Source organism: Lynx rufus, unplaced genomic scaffold (assembly GCF_022079265.1).
Source record: "Lynx rufus isolate CCGP_SWC_20201006 ecotype Redwood Valley unplaced genomic scaffold, mLynRuf1.p SCAF_4, whole genome shotgun sequence".
NCBI lineage: Eukaryota > Metazoa > Chordata > Mammalia > Carnivora > Felidae > Lynx > Lynx rufus.
Genome location: NW_025814856.1, coordinates 32,329,214 through 32,344,340, shown reverse-complemented (window position 1 = coordinate 32,344,340; position 15,127 = coordinate 32,329,214). Strand labels below are relative to the sequence as shown.

The following is a 15,127-nucleotide window of genomic DNA, read 5'->3' as shown; positions in this document are numbered from 1 at the left end:
TATGTTCCTTCCGATCCGTGATGACATGGTTCTCAGTAAACGGTGAGACGAGACAGAAACAGTGGAATCAGGACAGAACAGTAATAGTCACGAAGTTTTTCCAAGATCTCCCCTTTAGAGATCATATCCTTCCTGGGTTTTTTCCTGCTGAAATACACCTGCTAAACTACCTGCTGAAACTACCTGCTAAATGGTAGTTTATTGTTCCTTGTCCCCCCTGTTAACGATCTTAGTTTGCAAAATGAGGAATGGGCACATTGTGGTCATTTGCTCAAATCTGCTTTATGAAAATTCGGTGGTTCATGAAATCTCAAATCTAGGCATCACTGATGCAGAGAAGGAGGCCTTCAGAAGTTTGGGAAGACAGGAAAGGAGGGAGGAGGCTCTGAAGTAATGTGTGTGTGTGTGTGTGTGTGGGCGGGGCGGGGGGGGGGGGTCCAGAATCCAAACCAGAGGAAAGGCAGTGGGAACGTTCCCCTTCTCTGACCATGACTTTTGCGGCCTCTTACTTTAGGGAAAGGCTAACTTTGGGTTCAAGGCCAGCGATAGGTTCACCACTCTCCTATAGGTTACCTCTCACAAAACGACCTTTATCAGTCAGACTCTTTAATGAATTCTTTTGTCCTGAGAATGTTAACTCCAACAGCAAGAGAAAACTTGGGTGAGCTGTGCACACGGCACCCCGCAATATCCATGGCTGGTTTCTTGTATGTAGAAAGCACTCTCAGAAGCTCCAGGACCGCTTTAAAAAATCCATTTCCATTGTGTTTGCTTGCATTAAGTTGTTCATCTGACTTGACTCTAAGCCTGATTAGAACCTCGTTTACCGAGAAAAAAGCAGCAGGAACCAGCCAAAATCAGACAGGAGAGGAAGCAAAGAATCCTGGTGTTTGATCCTCCACAGTGAGAAATCTGTTAAGCGTCTTCCTCTCTGAAAATACTTGCTGGGTGAGCATGTGTTTCATTTCCAGTATGAATTTCTCTTACCCTTCCCTGCCATAAATGCAAAGTACTCCTTCAAGGAAGTGCCCTGGGATACATCTCGTTCCCAGATAAAATATTTCATTAAATAGCCTTGCAATTCTTGAATTTTCCCTGCATCTTAAATGTACTTGACCTATAAAAATTATTTCTAATTGAGATTCCTCCTGAGTGGGACCGTGTGCGTGTTGGGCGGTGGGGGTGTGTGGGGTATGCTTCTGTCTTGAAGCCAATGCAGTTGGCGAAATGACTTTTGACTCACTGAAACCTGAAATCTAAGAGTTGAAGAACGCCTCAGTTTCCACTGCATCCACTAGCTATATGGGGCAGCCAGTCCTTAGAAAATGACAAAGTCAAGCAAACAGCTTTTCTTCTTCGTAGTTCACATAATCACGGAGTCCAATTCAGATATTGTTTCAGCAAGAGGATTTTAAAGACATCTAATATCTCCATGGGAGATGAATGGGGCTGCTCCTCACATGTCCTCTGCTCTTTGGAAGAACCTGACCCTTCAGTAAATGGCTCTTTAGGTCTGACTTCCAGACGCTTTGAATAATGTAGTGCTGCAGGACTCCCAAGTCGGATCACCTTGCCGTTGTTAACTAGGACCTGTGTTTTCTAAAGCTAATATGGTTTCCTAAATTTAAGAGATTGAAATAAAGTTTGATACGGTGCCGGGTGACTTCAGTCACAATTAAGCAGTTCGATGATAAAGTTAATTGAAATGACCAAATGAAAAGACACCCTTACAGAGCAAATGGGAAAATTTGCCTCCAATTTTGCAAAAGTACCTTGTGACTGAAAAGCGATTGTCACACCAGTAAGGCTGTTAAAACCGCTCAAGAGATTCATACATTTAAGCTGGAAAAGACCTGAAATATTCTTTTTCATCAGTGTTTGTTTGCCTTTTGTGACGAAGGCTAAGTCATTGGGAATCTTTGAACTCAGTGTCGGCATAAAAGTTGCTTTTCTAAGGAAAGGTGTGAAGGGTATCCTTCACTTAAGACTTACTTCAACTCTGAAAGAGTCCCTGAGAACACATCCATTTGCTGGAGCCGAGAGCTGCGGGGTTTGGGGTTTCTTTGGGAGTCTTCGTTAAATCTGAGGCCCGAGCCATCCGTTGTGATGGGAATTTAGAACACAAGGTGGCACAGCAGACAGAACCTTGCTCTCCGCGCGGAGGGAGGCAGCCTGGAGCTGAGCTGAGCTGAGTCGGCAGCGCACGAATAAATCAAGAAACAGCCCAAGGATCAAGAGCTGTTAAGCAGTCACAGCAGCGATGATGATGATCAAAAGACCACGCTGCCCCTCCCGTCTGCCTCCCCAGCCCTTCCTGCAGCCCTCAAGATACAAATGCATTTCATAAGCACTACACATTCACACATGCATTCAAAAGGCAGTTGCTGAACTGGGGGCCAGATACTGCTTTAGGGCTGGAGACTAGCCCTAGGATCAGAGAGACCAGGTCCCTGAAAGGGAGAGAATAAGCCAGTAAATGATAACAATCAACAATGGAAACAATAAACAGGTAAACAAATAGTATGAGCTTAGAGAATCACAGGGTCTCTGGAAACAAAAGAAACAGGACTGCGTGAAGAAAGTGTCCTAAGAAGGGTCACCTTCGGATCTGCTGACGGCCAGGATCCCTGGGTGGCTTCTCAGAAGTAGCAACATTTGAGGAGAGCCCCAAGTGATGAGAAGCCACACATGTAGGTCTACGGGCATAATGTTCCAGGTGGAGGGAACAGCCAGTGCAAAGGCCCAGCAGAGTAAAAGGAATTAGTCTGGAAGTGGAGAGTGCCATTCTGGCTGGAGCATGGGTAGGAGTAAGGGTAGTAGGAGATGAAATCACAGAGGCAGGCAGGGTCAGACGAAGGAAGGCTTTGTGGGACACGGAAAAGAGCTTGTACCTCGTTGAAACTGTGTTGGGAAGCCATAGAAACATGTAGTCTGCAGACCATATAATCTGATTTATGCTGTGGAAAGATGTTTCTGGCCTCTGTGTGGATAATGGATTAAAAGGAATGAAGAATAAAGCAGAGACTGATTCTTAGGTTCTTACAGTCATCTAGGCTAGAAAAGCTGGTGGTTGTGGAGATGGACTGACGGATGGGTTCAGGATATATTTTGGAGACCTGTGTTGTAGGAAAGATAAAGAACTCAAAAAGGGCCTTAAATTTCAGGGGTTTAGTGTCCTGTAAGGTTAAAACAATGCAGGATGCTCTCCCGGATCTCTTTCTTGGTCCTGTGCCTAACTTTACATTGCTAAAAATAAAGCAACCAGGATAGAAGTCACCCTAAAAGTCCGTAACCCTGAAGAAAAGGATCCTGGCATGTATTTTTTTAACCCAGAAGCTTCTCAGCACCAATTACAGTGATAGGTTTCCTTTCAGGGCCAGTGGCCTTAAAATAAGGGCCCACACAGTATCCTGTTTTTCCAACCCAGAAAAGGAATCCTTATTGGTTTTTTCTTTCAATGAGCTGTTTTGAACTCTTCTTTCTTTCATCCCCCCCTTACACATTATAAGCAGCTAAAAGTCAAACTTTCAGCGTTAGAGGAAGTGCTTTGGAGCTTCCAGGCTACAAGTAGGTGTCTCCTCTTGCAGGGAGACCTCGACAAGCATGGGGAATAAGAGGAGTGGGGGACAGGGCCAACCCTTAAGAATTTCCACAAAAACCCATTCACACTTGAAATACAGGTGTTAGCGGGGGGGCACCTGGGTGGCTCAGTCGGTTAAGCGTCTGATTTTGGCTCAGGTCATGATCTCATGGTTCATGAGTTCGAGCTGTGTGCTCACCGCTCAGAGCCTGGAGCCTGCTTCAGATTCTGGGTCTCCCTCTCTCTCTTTCCCTTCCCCATTCACACACTGTCTCTCAAAAAAATAAAGTTTAAAAAAATATCAAAGAAATAACAGGTGTTAGGAAAGCCAAGTTCTCAGCATGACAGGTAGGGAGTCTTCGTCAGAGTTAGAAGCATTTATAGACTAAGACAAGACCCTAGGCCTAAATACCCGAATTACAAATGTTTCTAACCAACATAGAGTTAGAGAGCTCTCTTGGAACCATTTGAGGAAGTGGCGTAATTCCACCCTTAAAGAGTAGATCTTGATTGAAATATTCTCTGGAGAAGAAAGATGGGCCTCATGGTACATCATGACCAATTAGTGGTCTTTTTCAGTTGACAGTTGTTTTTCTTTCCCCTTCTAGAAAGAATATGCCATAACTCACTCCTTTTCCTGCACCTATTTTTTTTTTTTTTAATTACGTTATTAGGTGGTGTCAGGATACATTTGCAAGCTAGGAAGAGCTCCTACCCACTTTGGAAACTGTACTTTATAGGACTTGGGTGTCAGCCAAGCTTTTAGCTCTAAAGAGTTGCTTCATTGCCTGCCACTCAGAGACCAGTCTTGTTATATTTTTAGTATGTGTAGCCCTGAATGGCCCATGATTTAGGTACTGTGACTTGGGGTAAAATATCAGAGAACCTGATTGGCTATGCCTAGACTCCCATGCTATCTCTACAAAGGGAACTCTTCCTAAATCCACATCATGATTATGGGTTCAAGATACCTTGACCTGTTGACCAACAGGATGATATCCATGAAGCTGTAGGCAAAAATTTTTATGAATGCATTTTTTTATCGGTAAACACCCCTTCGTAGTGAGCTGTGATCCAGAATGGATTAAGCACCTTCGAATGAGACCGTATAGTTCAGTGTTCAAAAGCACAATCTTGGCATTAGACCAAGTCTGCCTTCAGCTGCTCACCTGAGTGTGTGACCATGGCCGTGTTACTTAATCATCAATGTCCCGGTTTTCTCATCTGTAAAATAGGGATGATGTTAGTACTGAACTCAGCAGTTGAGAAGAATAAGTGTATGTCAAAAGGCAAGCTTTCAGCTCTTTTAGTTCATTTTACTCTCAACTCTGAAGTTAAAAGACTTCTTTTTTTTACAAAAATGGACAAACGAGAGGCCAAGTTGTTGACCCTTTATGGTGTATTCCACGTGTTTTGGGGGGTCAACCACAGTAGCACTTGTTATTCCATTGACCATTCTGAAGTGACCATTCATCTCTCAGGAATTGCACGGTGACAGTCCTTTTGAGCAGCTCCAAGTATTAATGACTTTGGGCCTCTCCTCACCTGCGCCAGTTCAAGGCTTATGACTTTGAGGTGAAAGGCTCTGTAAACTATTAGCAGCCACCAGACTTGCAAGCCATTTATTTCTCTGTGGGACATATTTATTAGGCTGTATGTACTGTGTAATTGAAGCCGACTTCTCTGTCACTATAAAGCCGGGCAACCATGTTCTTCTTACCAAATGCCAACTGACACGCATTGGGAGCTCCTTATTCCAGAGATCTGAGACCCAGTCATCTCTTTAAATTATGATGTCCGTAATATTTTGCAATGACCATTATTAGGTCCCCAAAGGAAAGAATGTCTTCCCCTTTTTGGAGACACTGGGGCTGACGCTCTTGTTCTTGGCAGCCAGTATCATTTTTGCATTGAAACATTACGCCGCAGGGTTGGTCATAGGATTTGATTGGAGGAAGGGGGAGAAAAAGCAAACATGTCTAAACTGCAACCCTTTTTTAATTTTGTTTTATGGATTCAATTTTGAGATATATAGCACTTGTAAGGTCCTTCAGTGAAAATGTACTCTAGTTCAAACTTGGCCTTGAGTTTATATTGGCACACTGATTTTGCTTTAAACAAACAAACAAAAAAAAAACCTTTTAGGGGTGCCTGAGTGGCTGTCGGTTAAGCGTCCGGCTTCGGCTAAGGTCATGATCTCATGGTTTGTGAGTTCAAGCCCCACGTTGGGCTCTATGCTGAGAGCTCAGAGCCTGGAGCCTCCCTTGGATTCTCTGTCTCCCTCTCTCTCTGCCCCTTTGCCACTCATGCTCTGTCTCTCTCTCTCAAAAATAAATAAACATTAAGAACTAGTAATAATAAAATAAAAATCACAAACCTTTAAAAAGCTTGTTATTTTTCAGTCAAGCATCAGTCATTACATGTTGCTTCCAACCTCCTGACCCCACAATTAAATACCAGCCTCCTTCAGTGTTCAGCTCCTCCCCTTTGCCTTCTTCATATCAGATTAGCTTTCTTCTCTCGTACTCCCAAGAGCAATAGTGCTTCTTTCCATCATGGCCCTTAGCACTGACCACACTCAATTTTGTCTAGTGTGTGCTCGTCCAGGTCAGAGCCATGTCTGATTTACCTTTATCTCTCCCGTAATGCTTCAGTAGGCATATGGCAGAGCTCAGTAAATCTTGCATGGGTGAACAGTCACATGGACGGTTCCTTCCAAGCTCAGGTATTGGCTCTTCCATCATCCTGCTTCTTTTTCATCACCAAATCTATCCCTCTGAAATTATTTGCTAGGTTATGTATATTCTCCCTTCCCCCACTTAACGTGAGCCCTATGAAAACAGGACCTTGTAAAAGATCATATTCGTTGCTTTAATTCATCTCCAGCTCTTGGCCAAAGCAGGCCCTTAGCACAGTTTGGTTACATGAGGGAGTGAATTCCTTTCCTACCTCCAGTGGAAAAAGTTAAGCTGAGTGTACCTACTTTTTGCAGTTTTCTTCCCTCAGCATTTTACCGGTAGGGTGAGTGCAGTTTAAATGTAATACTGGTTTATACCTTTTTTTTTTTTTAATGTCTGTTTGTTTTGAGAGAGAGCATAAGCAGGGGGGTGGGTGGCAGAAAGAGAAGGAGAGAGAGAATCCCAAGCAGGCTCCACACTGTCAGCGTAGAGCCCAATGTGGGGCTTGATATCACAAACCATGAGATCATGACCTGAGCCGAAATCAAGAGTCGGATGCTTAACTGACTGAGCCACCCAGGTGCCCCCTGGTTTATGTGTTTTGTATTAAGCAAACCAACCAAACAAAAAAACTAGTTGGTCGAGATGATGCAGATGGCTCTCTAAACATGGGTTACTAGCCATTAATGTTAGTTATTTAAAGTCTGTGATTTGCTGCGAAGTAATGATCAATTCTGCCTAGCTGAGGAAATCACAGATTTTCTCACTCTTTCCTTCCTGCACGCCTCCATCTTGGTACTTCATGCAACTCTGAGTGTTTTGATCCGTCCTCATACTGCCTCCCCCCCCCCCCAATAAAAGCATTGCCCTACCAGGTTCTTTGTTCTTTCATGTAGCAGCAATTTTGCTGATAAATATTAGTGCTCTGCAAAGTCCTTTAATGGAGTTTCTCTCCTGAAAAAATTTTTCCATGTGCCCTTGAGCTCTTCCCGAGAAAGAAGAAGAAACATGCACTGAAACTTTTCTCTTTCTGCTTGATCCTTCCTTCTCATTATCCTTTCTATTTGCAGATAAAGTATTTTATATACACTGTCCTTATTAGAGGCACAAACTTAGCAGAAGTCATCCTCACTCCAGGAGTTGCATCTAACACCATAGACATGTGCTTGGACAAGGTGACTTAACCTGGGGTTCAAAGAACCCAGGAGAATTGGCTTATCAAGGTTACTGGTCAAGATTTCAGAGACTACTGGAAATGATAAGCAAAATTATTTGCTTCTATGCAGCTTTGCTTCAGAGAGGCTCTAACAGCTTTTTTATCCTATTTTCAGTCAAGGCCATGGCCCAGTAATTTGTAACACAGCCACTTGAGTAGAAATGGTAGTCCTTGAGCCAATAGAGAGCTAGAAGAAACTCCAGGTAATTTTTAACCTAGCGGTGCACTAAAGTGAATAAACACATATCATTGTCCAAACTCACTGAATAACGCTTCTCTGTTTATACTTGTCGTTGTGTGTAAAATCTGGAAAACTTGGGAAAGACTCAAAGCAATATGAATAACTAACTAATTCTAGAATTCAGAAACAGTATTTTAATACATGTTCTTGTAGTCTTTGGATGTGTGATGTGTGTGTGATACATGCATATACCTATTTTTACAATGAGCTTATATTCTGTGTACAGTTTTATCCTGCTTTTAACATCTTGTATCATTACTACTTTTCCACATCACTAAATGTTCTTCACTGGACCCATTTTTAATGGATTCATAATCTTGTTGATAAAACAATGTGTTTGCTCAGTCCCCTGTTCTTAGGAGTCGTTTCCAATTTTTATCTTCTTTAAATAATACTGTGTTGAACATCCTTTTAGATACACGTAAATCTTTGTGAGTCTCTCTGATTATTTCCTTAATGCACACTCTTAATGATGAGTTTATTGGGGGTAAAGTCCACTATAATTTTCAAGTTTGGCATTTAGTAATACATGTTGATGTCTTTTGATTTTTTTTAATGTTTTCTTTACTTTTGAGAGAGAAAGAGAGAGAGAGAGAGAGAGAGAGAGAGAGAGAGAGAGAAAGCAGGTGAGGGGCAGAGAGAGAGGGAGACTCAAAATCTGAAGCAGGCTCCCGGTTCTGAGTTGTCAGCACAAAGCCCAACGCGAGGCTCAAACTCACAAACTGTGAGACCATAACCTGAAGTTGGATGCTTAACCAACTAAGCCACCCAGGCACCCCAATTGATGTGTTTTAGAATAAAAAAGATAGTGGGGTCTGAGATGAAAATGTGCTCAGGAGTAGTCTATTCTGTTTTTGGAATATAAGAGTAGCTCCAGACCAAATTCTCACAGTCGTCTTTTCCGTGGCTTTCAGTGGTCTCCATGAACTAACCACCTGATTGCCTCAATCAATCAATCAGTCTCTCTCCCGTTCTCTTTCTCTCTCTCTTTTTCACTATATGTAACAGTCCCCCTGCTCCTTGAACATTGCATTCGTTACCTGATTCAACACCAGTGCTGTTTTCAGTCACCCATTTTGCGATGCAAAACTTTAAAGAATCCCCTATGTTCTAGGACATGTTCTAGCACATTAGTATGTGCTAGAATGCAAAGGAGGAAACCAAAATGTTTCCATTAAAACGCTCACATCTAGAGACCACGTGCACCCTGGATTGGCTATCACAATAAAAACAATATAAATTAATGGCATAGTACATTTTTGTCACTTGTAGATCCACTTTGCTCATGACAGTGACTTTCCGATTCACACTTTCAAAGCCTCTTGCATGATTTTTTCTTTGTTCTTTCAGTCGGTAAGGTTGGTTGACATTGTCACTTCCTTTTAGCCTGGAGGAAGTTAGGTCCAAGAAAGTCTGATTTCTTTGCCACAATTCAGGCTTGATCATCTCGGTGCCAAAAGGGCAGTGAATGACTAATGTTTGGCTTCCCACGGAAGAGTAGCTGAGCTATCGACATCTTCCCTATGTCCGTTTAGTCCACAGGATAAACACAAGTCTTAATCTCAACAGGGTGCCTAAAGAAACTGTGTACATATATATTAATTTGGGGGAAAGTAAGCAATTCTTGAAGGCTCTAGAGGTGAATGATGGCTCTTGAGATTTAAGAGTGCAGTAAAATGTTCTGAAATTTGGTATATTCATCTTACTTAAAAAGGCAGTATAGGCTTTTGTTTATCGTGGTATTCATCTGCGTGTACGTGTGTGTTCATAAATAAGTAAAGCTTTGCTTGTAGAAGATCCTAAAATAGGTAATAAAACCGTGAGCCAAAGAACACACAGTTTTGGCATGTAACCTTCTAGTCTTTGTTTCCAAATGCATATGTATTCTGTTATGTTTTTACTTTTTGCTATCAATTTTTGCATACAACCATTATAAAATTTCACCAAGAATAACATTTGCCATTTAGTTGTATGCGAACGTGTTCAGTAACGTGCTTTATGGTCTTGGTATTTAAAAGGAAAGCGTTCTCTTCATGTTATTTGGTCAGATTCCAGTCACTAACAGAGAATTTGCCATTTGGTTTCTCCAAAAGGACATTTCCTTTTTCATAGGGAACTTTGGAAATTCAGGTCCCACTTTTCTCACTTGTATAAATCACACTTAGACTCACACTTTGAATGTATGCTTCCCCGTAAAAGTTTTCTGGGACCCCTTTGAAATAGCATTTGCCACCTTCTCGGCTCTAACAGCAGATGGTGCCATTGGTAGACTCTTCCTTCTGCCTCTTCTCAAAATCTCCCTTCTTTTCCCTGAAGGGAGCAGGTGAGCCCATTAAGACAGGTGCTGTTTCTGCCCATACCTCACATGTAGTAGGTGACACGATTGCCCCTGGGAACACAAAGTGCGATTTGTCCTGGGAAAACCACCGTTGGGCTGTGAAGCATGGGATCACGCTGCTTTCTGTCGCCCATCCAGTGTGGGATGGCCCGCACTCAGCTCTCACTTGATAACAACCACATCGTGTGCTTTCTAGGTCTTGGAAAATTCTGCCAAAGGGTGACCTTTTTTGAGTATTTTCTGATGAGGTCTCCCAGCTGTTTTCAAACCATCTGAGTAGTTTTGGCTAAAATATATTATAAATTGTAATCAGGAGCTTTGTTCCCGCATTCATATTCATTAGATTTTAAGATTTAATGACTATGTGGACTTAAAGCAAATCCTTGATTTCTTTTTTAAAAAGCACTCAAGTGAGTCTCTCGATTTTTGACTTTCTGAATACTAATTTAGGGCCAACTTTGGCTCCTGTAAAAGGTGTAGCTTTTGAAAAACAAGGTAGCAAAGAGGAACAAATTCCTCTCTAAATTAATACTTTTTCTTCTTTGTTGTTAAATACAACTCGTAGGGTCAGTTGAGCGGGGATATTTTGGGATGTTGCACGGAGGGCTTCCTCAGAGGAAACAGGACTATAACTCTTACCCCAGTTTGCTTCAGACTGGTTGGTTTTGTACACTTAATGGAAGGGCCATTAATTAATTAATGTTCATGTTTAAATAAATGTTTTATTGCCTCAGCAAGATTATGAATATGGTATTCTTGATGAAGGTTCTTTATGAAGAATTCTAGATGAAGGCTAGGTTGGCCTCACCTAGCCCCTCCGATCCCAGCCCCTCCTCGCCCACCAGAAACACCCCAGTGAGGAGTCTTGTGTGGACAGTTGTGGAATGCGGACACCGTGCCTTTGTTTGGGTATATTTGACACCGGCCTCCTCCTATACCCGCCGTTCTGCAGCATGTTGCTTGCATTCAGCATCGTGTCTTGGAGCCCATGCATGCTACTCAGAGAAAAAGCTCACTGCTTTTAACCTCTGCAGACTGCCTTATAGGTGCGCCGTTCCACAGTTTCTTTAGAACCTCCGGTCCTTTCCAGGTTTCTTTTATGCCACCCCTGCTGCAGTGAGCATCCTCGTATATACCTGCACTTTCAGCGTGTGTTTCTGTATGATAGGGAAAGAAAAGTACCCTTTATTTTATACATGAACTCTTCAGAGACCAGGAATTTAAGATGGTTGGTTTTATAAATGATGAGCGGAGTACGGATCAAAACCACTTTCCCTGACTCCTCCTACCTCGTTGGAGATTCTTGACACATTTTTATAGAGTCACTGGGATCTTGTGTGAAGACAAGTCTGGTGAAAGCTAACTACAGTGAAATGTTGCATCTTGCAGTTAACGAAGAAGCTCAGTCAGAATTAGGGAAAAAAATCTGAGTGCAAAGATGCAATATTATATACTTTTGAAGTGTGTGCAATGACCAACACTAATATAACTGAATAAAATTCCTTAAGGGAATCACATTAATGAACAAATAAAAACATTTCATAATTTTTTAAAGAATAGTGACCCAACCAGATTACCCAGCACAGTTTTTCTCATCCACAGGTAAAATAGTTCCCCTGCAATATTTTTTAGACTTTAACAGGTTAGGCAGATGACCTTTCCTAGGGGGAGGAAGATAACCATAAGCACGTCCTTCCTGAACGGTGTAAATTCTCAAAGGCCGGTGAAGGGGTTGACATTTGAGAGGCCTCCTCTACGCCAGGTGTGAGGCTTTAAAATGTTTTGTCTCTTTAAGTATCATCATCCTGTGAAGTGAACCTTACTATCTCCATTTCGTAAACCGAGACGCTGAAGCATGGACAGCTCTAAAGCCAGCTTCACGAAGGTCTGCCTGTGCGATCTCGCTGGACCTGAAAGAGTCCTCCTCTTTCCACCGTCTCCCAGTCTCCTTAAGTGTGGTCCTCAGACTTCCTGCATCGGAATCTCCTGGAAGATTTGTTTACGGTGCAGATTCCCCGTCCCTTGGGGGTGGGGCCCAGGGTTCTGCATTTGTGAAAGTCTGTACGTTCTCCTTATGTACTTGGAAGTCTGAGAGCCACTCGGCCGGGCCGTGATGACCTCGTTTTGGTGATGACGTGATGAGCCTTGCCAGAAGCGTCCCCAATGCCTTTGGGGACAAGTAATCCATGAGAAGCCATGCCTCACTTGCAGTGGGCACATGAGCAGTGCTCTCTGCTGGCTTCCTCCTACTCATCCACTTCTGTTGCCTCGTGTTACTTGTGCTGAACTTAGCACAGCTCATGGTTTGACAAGTCACTTCCCAAAGCATTGAAATCATCACACTACACGGGGATCATTTTCTAAAAAAGGTTGAAGTTTCCAGTGCAAAATCATCAGATCAAAAGTCTATCTTTTGTGCCCAGTACAGATGGAATCTGCATTTTGCATTCTAACCCTTGCTCAAACCAAAAATGGAAAATAGATAAAAAATGAGAGGACAGCTTGCAGAAATGATTACCTTTGAAACACCGTTCTATGCTTTTATTTTTCATTCTAGCCCTCCTTTGCTTCACTCTCCTGTTGGCAGGTTTCCCACATGTCTGCCCCTCATCGCTGCTGACTTTTCTGGAAGTGTGCAGCAATCACCAGCCTCTTCCAGCTCTCACCCTCCCGTGAAAGACGGGGTTCTGGAAGAGCCAGCTAGGATCAGTGAATACCTTTTTCTCTTCTGCCTTTTTTCTTTATCCATTATCATCTTCTCTCAGCTCCATGAAATTTTCTCATTCACTCCCCCAACAATCTGCTTTCCTCTTGAGGGTCTGGCCCCAGCTAGTGTCCTTTCCAACAAGCTAAATAGGAGTGTGCTTGGTTGACTGACATGCATGGAGAGGTGTGCCCATGGTCTGGAGGGGGTCCTACAGCAAGTTAAATTTGTGTTCTCTGCTGGCAAAAGAACATCCATCCGTCTTTGTTTTGGTGTTCAGCTCATCCAAATAAAGAAGGCATTTCCTCTCCTGAAAGGCGGTGGGGGGCGGGGGAGGGAGGGAGGAAAGGAAAGAAACGACCCAAAAAAAAGAAAGAAAGAAAAATTTAATTTTAACCATGTACTCCTCTGCAACTAAATATATACCCCTTCCTCTGTCCTGATTGGTCCGCTTCAATTGACAAGTGGATCGTGGGGAAAGGAAATATCCTGGACTTAATTGTAAGTTAAGTCTCTCTTAATCCAGAAGAGCATTTGAGATTCTGTCCAAGTGTTCAATTTCCCAGGCCGCTGAGGTCTGTGAATTTCTTTTCCCAGCCTCCAGGCTGCTGCAGTACAAGCCAGCATAGCTAATGCAGATAGATCTCCTGCCTCTCGCTCTCCTCCTCCCTCTGCTTTGATTCGATATGAACAGCCTGGTAACTCCGATGCTGGGGAGAAATCTGACATAACTCTGCAGATGGCTAGGTTGCCATGAAACACCTGGGGATTGTTCTTTAAGGAAAAGGTAACATTTATATGCTAATGATTTTTTCCCCTCTTCCCTCCTTGTTGCATTTTTTCCAGGGTTGCCAGTTCCCAAGAAGAGCCCAAAGTCGGTAAGGACTTGTCAGTTACTTGATTCTTGTTTGCCGGGGGGTGGGGGCTGGTGGTGGGAAGGGACGCCGTCTGGTTTGACTTCACGTAATGTGTTTTAGAGTAGATGGGGGAGACGGTAGCTCCGGCTCATTTGATTAAGTTCTGAGGGTCTGTTTGGTATGGAAGGTGTTTGGGTTTGTCTTTAACTGTCTAGTGATTTGTGGGCAGGCTGCAGGAGCCAGGTTAAAGAATGCATGTTTGGAATCTTCTCTATAAATGCATCACGACTGGCATTCAAATGGATGACTTTCTTAGGTGTTTTAACTTGATACAAATGCTATTGTTTCCTTTGGGAGGGGGGTGGGGGAGAGCTCCACCTGCTTTCTGGGTAAGGTTGCTCTTAACTGGTGTTTCCATCCGTTCACATGGGCAGATTCTCTCCTTGAGCTTTCTTATGCATTGGCTGATGAATTATTTACAAAATTAAAAAGCCTGCAGGTTTGAAGAATTGCTTTGCCCTGTATATATATCCACGCTCACATGCAACCCTGTTCGCTGCCCCAGCATTGAGAATAAGACATTTCCTTGCTGTCGAAATGTCCTTTGTTGTTTTGCTAGCTTTAGCAGCATTATGCTGCAGGTATAGGATTCTTTAAAAAAAAAATCAATGTTTTGCTGTCCTTTCTAATCTGGTTTCCCTGAAGATGCATTACCTAGTTGACATGTTAGCTAATAGCTTAGAGGCTATGGTGTTGTGCTTGGTGGTGTCAGCTTCTGTTCCCAGGGCACTGACAACAAATTAAAATGCTACTTAAAAACTCAAAATCTGGACCTAGGATGCCTATGAAATTGATCCAGGAGAAGGAAGCTTCCCGATTCATTAACATTTGGGTAAAGAGGGGTACTTCCATGTGGCTTAGAGTATTCGGGGGAGGGAAGATTTACGGCTTTCTGCCATCCGGGAGAGGAGAGCCTTTAAAACTTTGCAGCGAACGGGGCTGCAGTGGAATTCTTTCCACCTGTCTCCAAGCCTGGCAGCGAGAGGCAGAAGTTTATTAAGGAGATGAGCAAAGAAGCTTCTTGCATTCTTAAGCTCCACTCCTAAGTTGTCCAAAGAGAAAAGCCTGCAATAATTGATGTGCTTCCAGTGGCACGGTGCTGTGGTGTCTACAACATGTGACTTCGGGCTGCCTCCCTTGTCGGTCTGTGTTAATGTTGAAGCTGAAAAGCGCTGGTAGGTGTGCACATCGGAACCACAGAGATGCCAATGCTCAGGAGCGCGCGCGTGTGTGTGTGTGTGTGTGTGTGTGTGTGTGTGTGCACGTGCATGCACATGGCACATGTGTGTCCTGATCCCCAGGTCATAGTCCGAAACCTATTCAGCCTTCAGAAAAATAGAAGTAAATCCGAAAGATGTGTCTCATGAGCTTGAGTTAGCCATCCTTTTTTCTCCCCCACCCGCAAGCGTTTTCCGTGATGCACGGAATTAATTTGCACACCCCACATGGAATG

The 15,127-nt window shown here is 43.1% G+C and overlaps 1 protein-coding gene across 5 annotated transcripts in view; it reads left to right on the top strand.

Moving 5' to 3' along the window:
* MAGI1 (membrane associated guanylate kinase, WW and PDZ domain containing 1) overlaps positions 1 to 15,127 on the top strand; it is a 632,775-nt gene that overhangs the window by 576,976 nt on the left and 40,672 nt on the right. For all 5 annotated transcript variants that reach the window (XM_047096305.1, XM_047096308.1, XM_047096307.1 and 2 more), the window contains one exon: positions 13,604 to 13,635. In XM_047096305.1, coding sequence (XP_046952261.1) covers positions 13,604 to 13,635 — 32 coding nt within the window. The remainder of the gene's footprint in view (positions 1 to 13,603; positions 13,636 to 15,127) is intronic.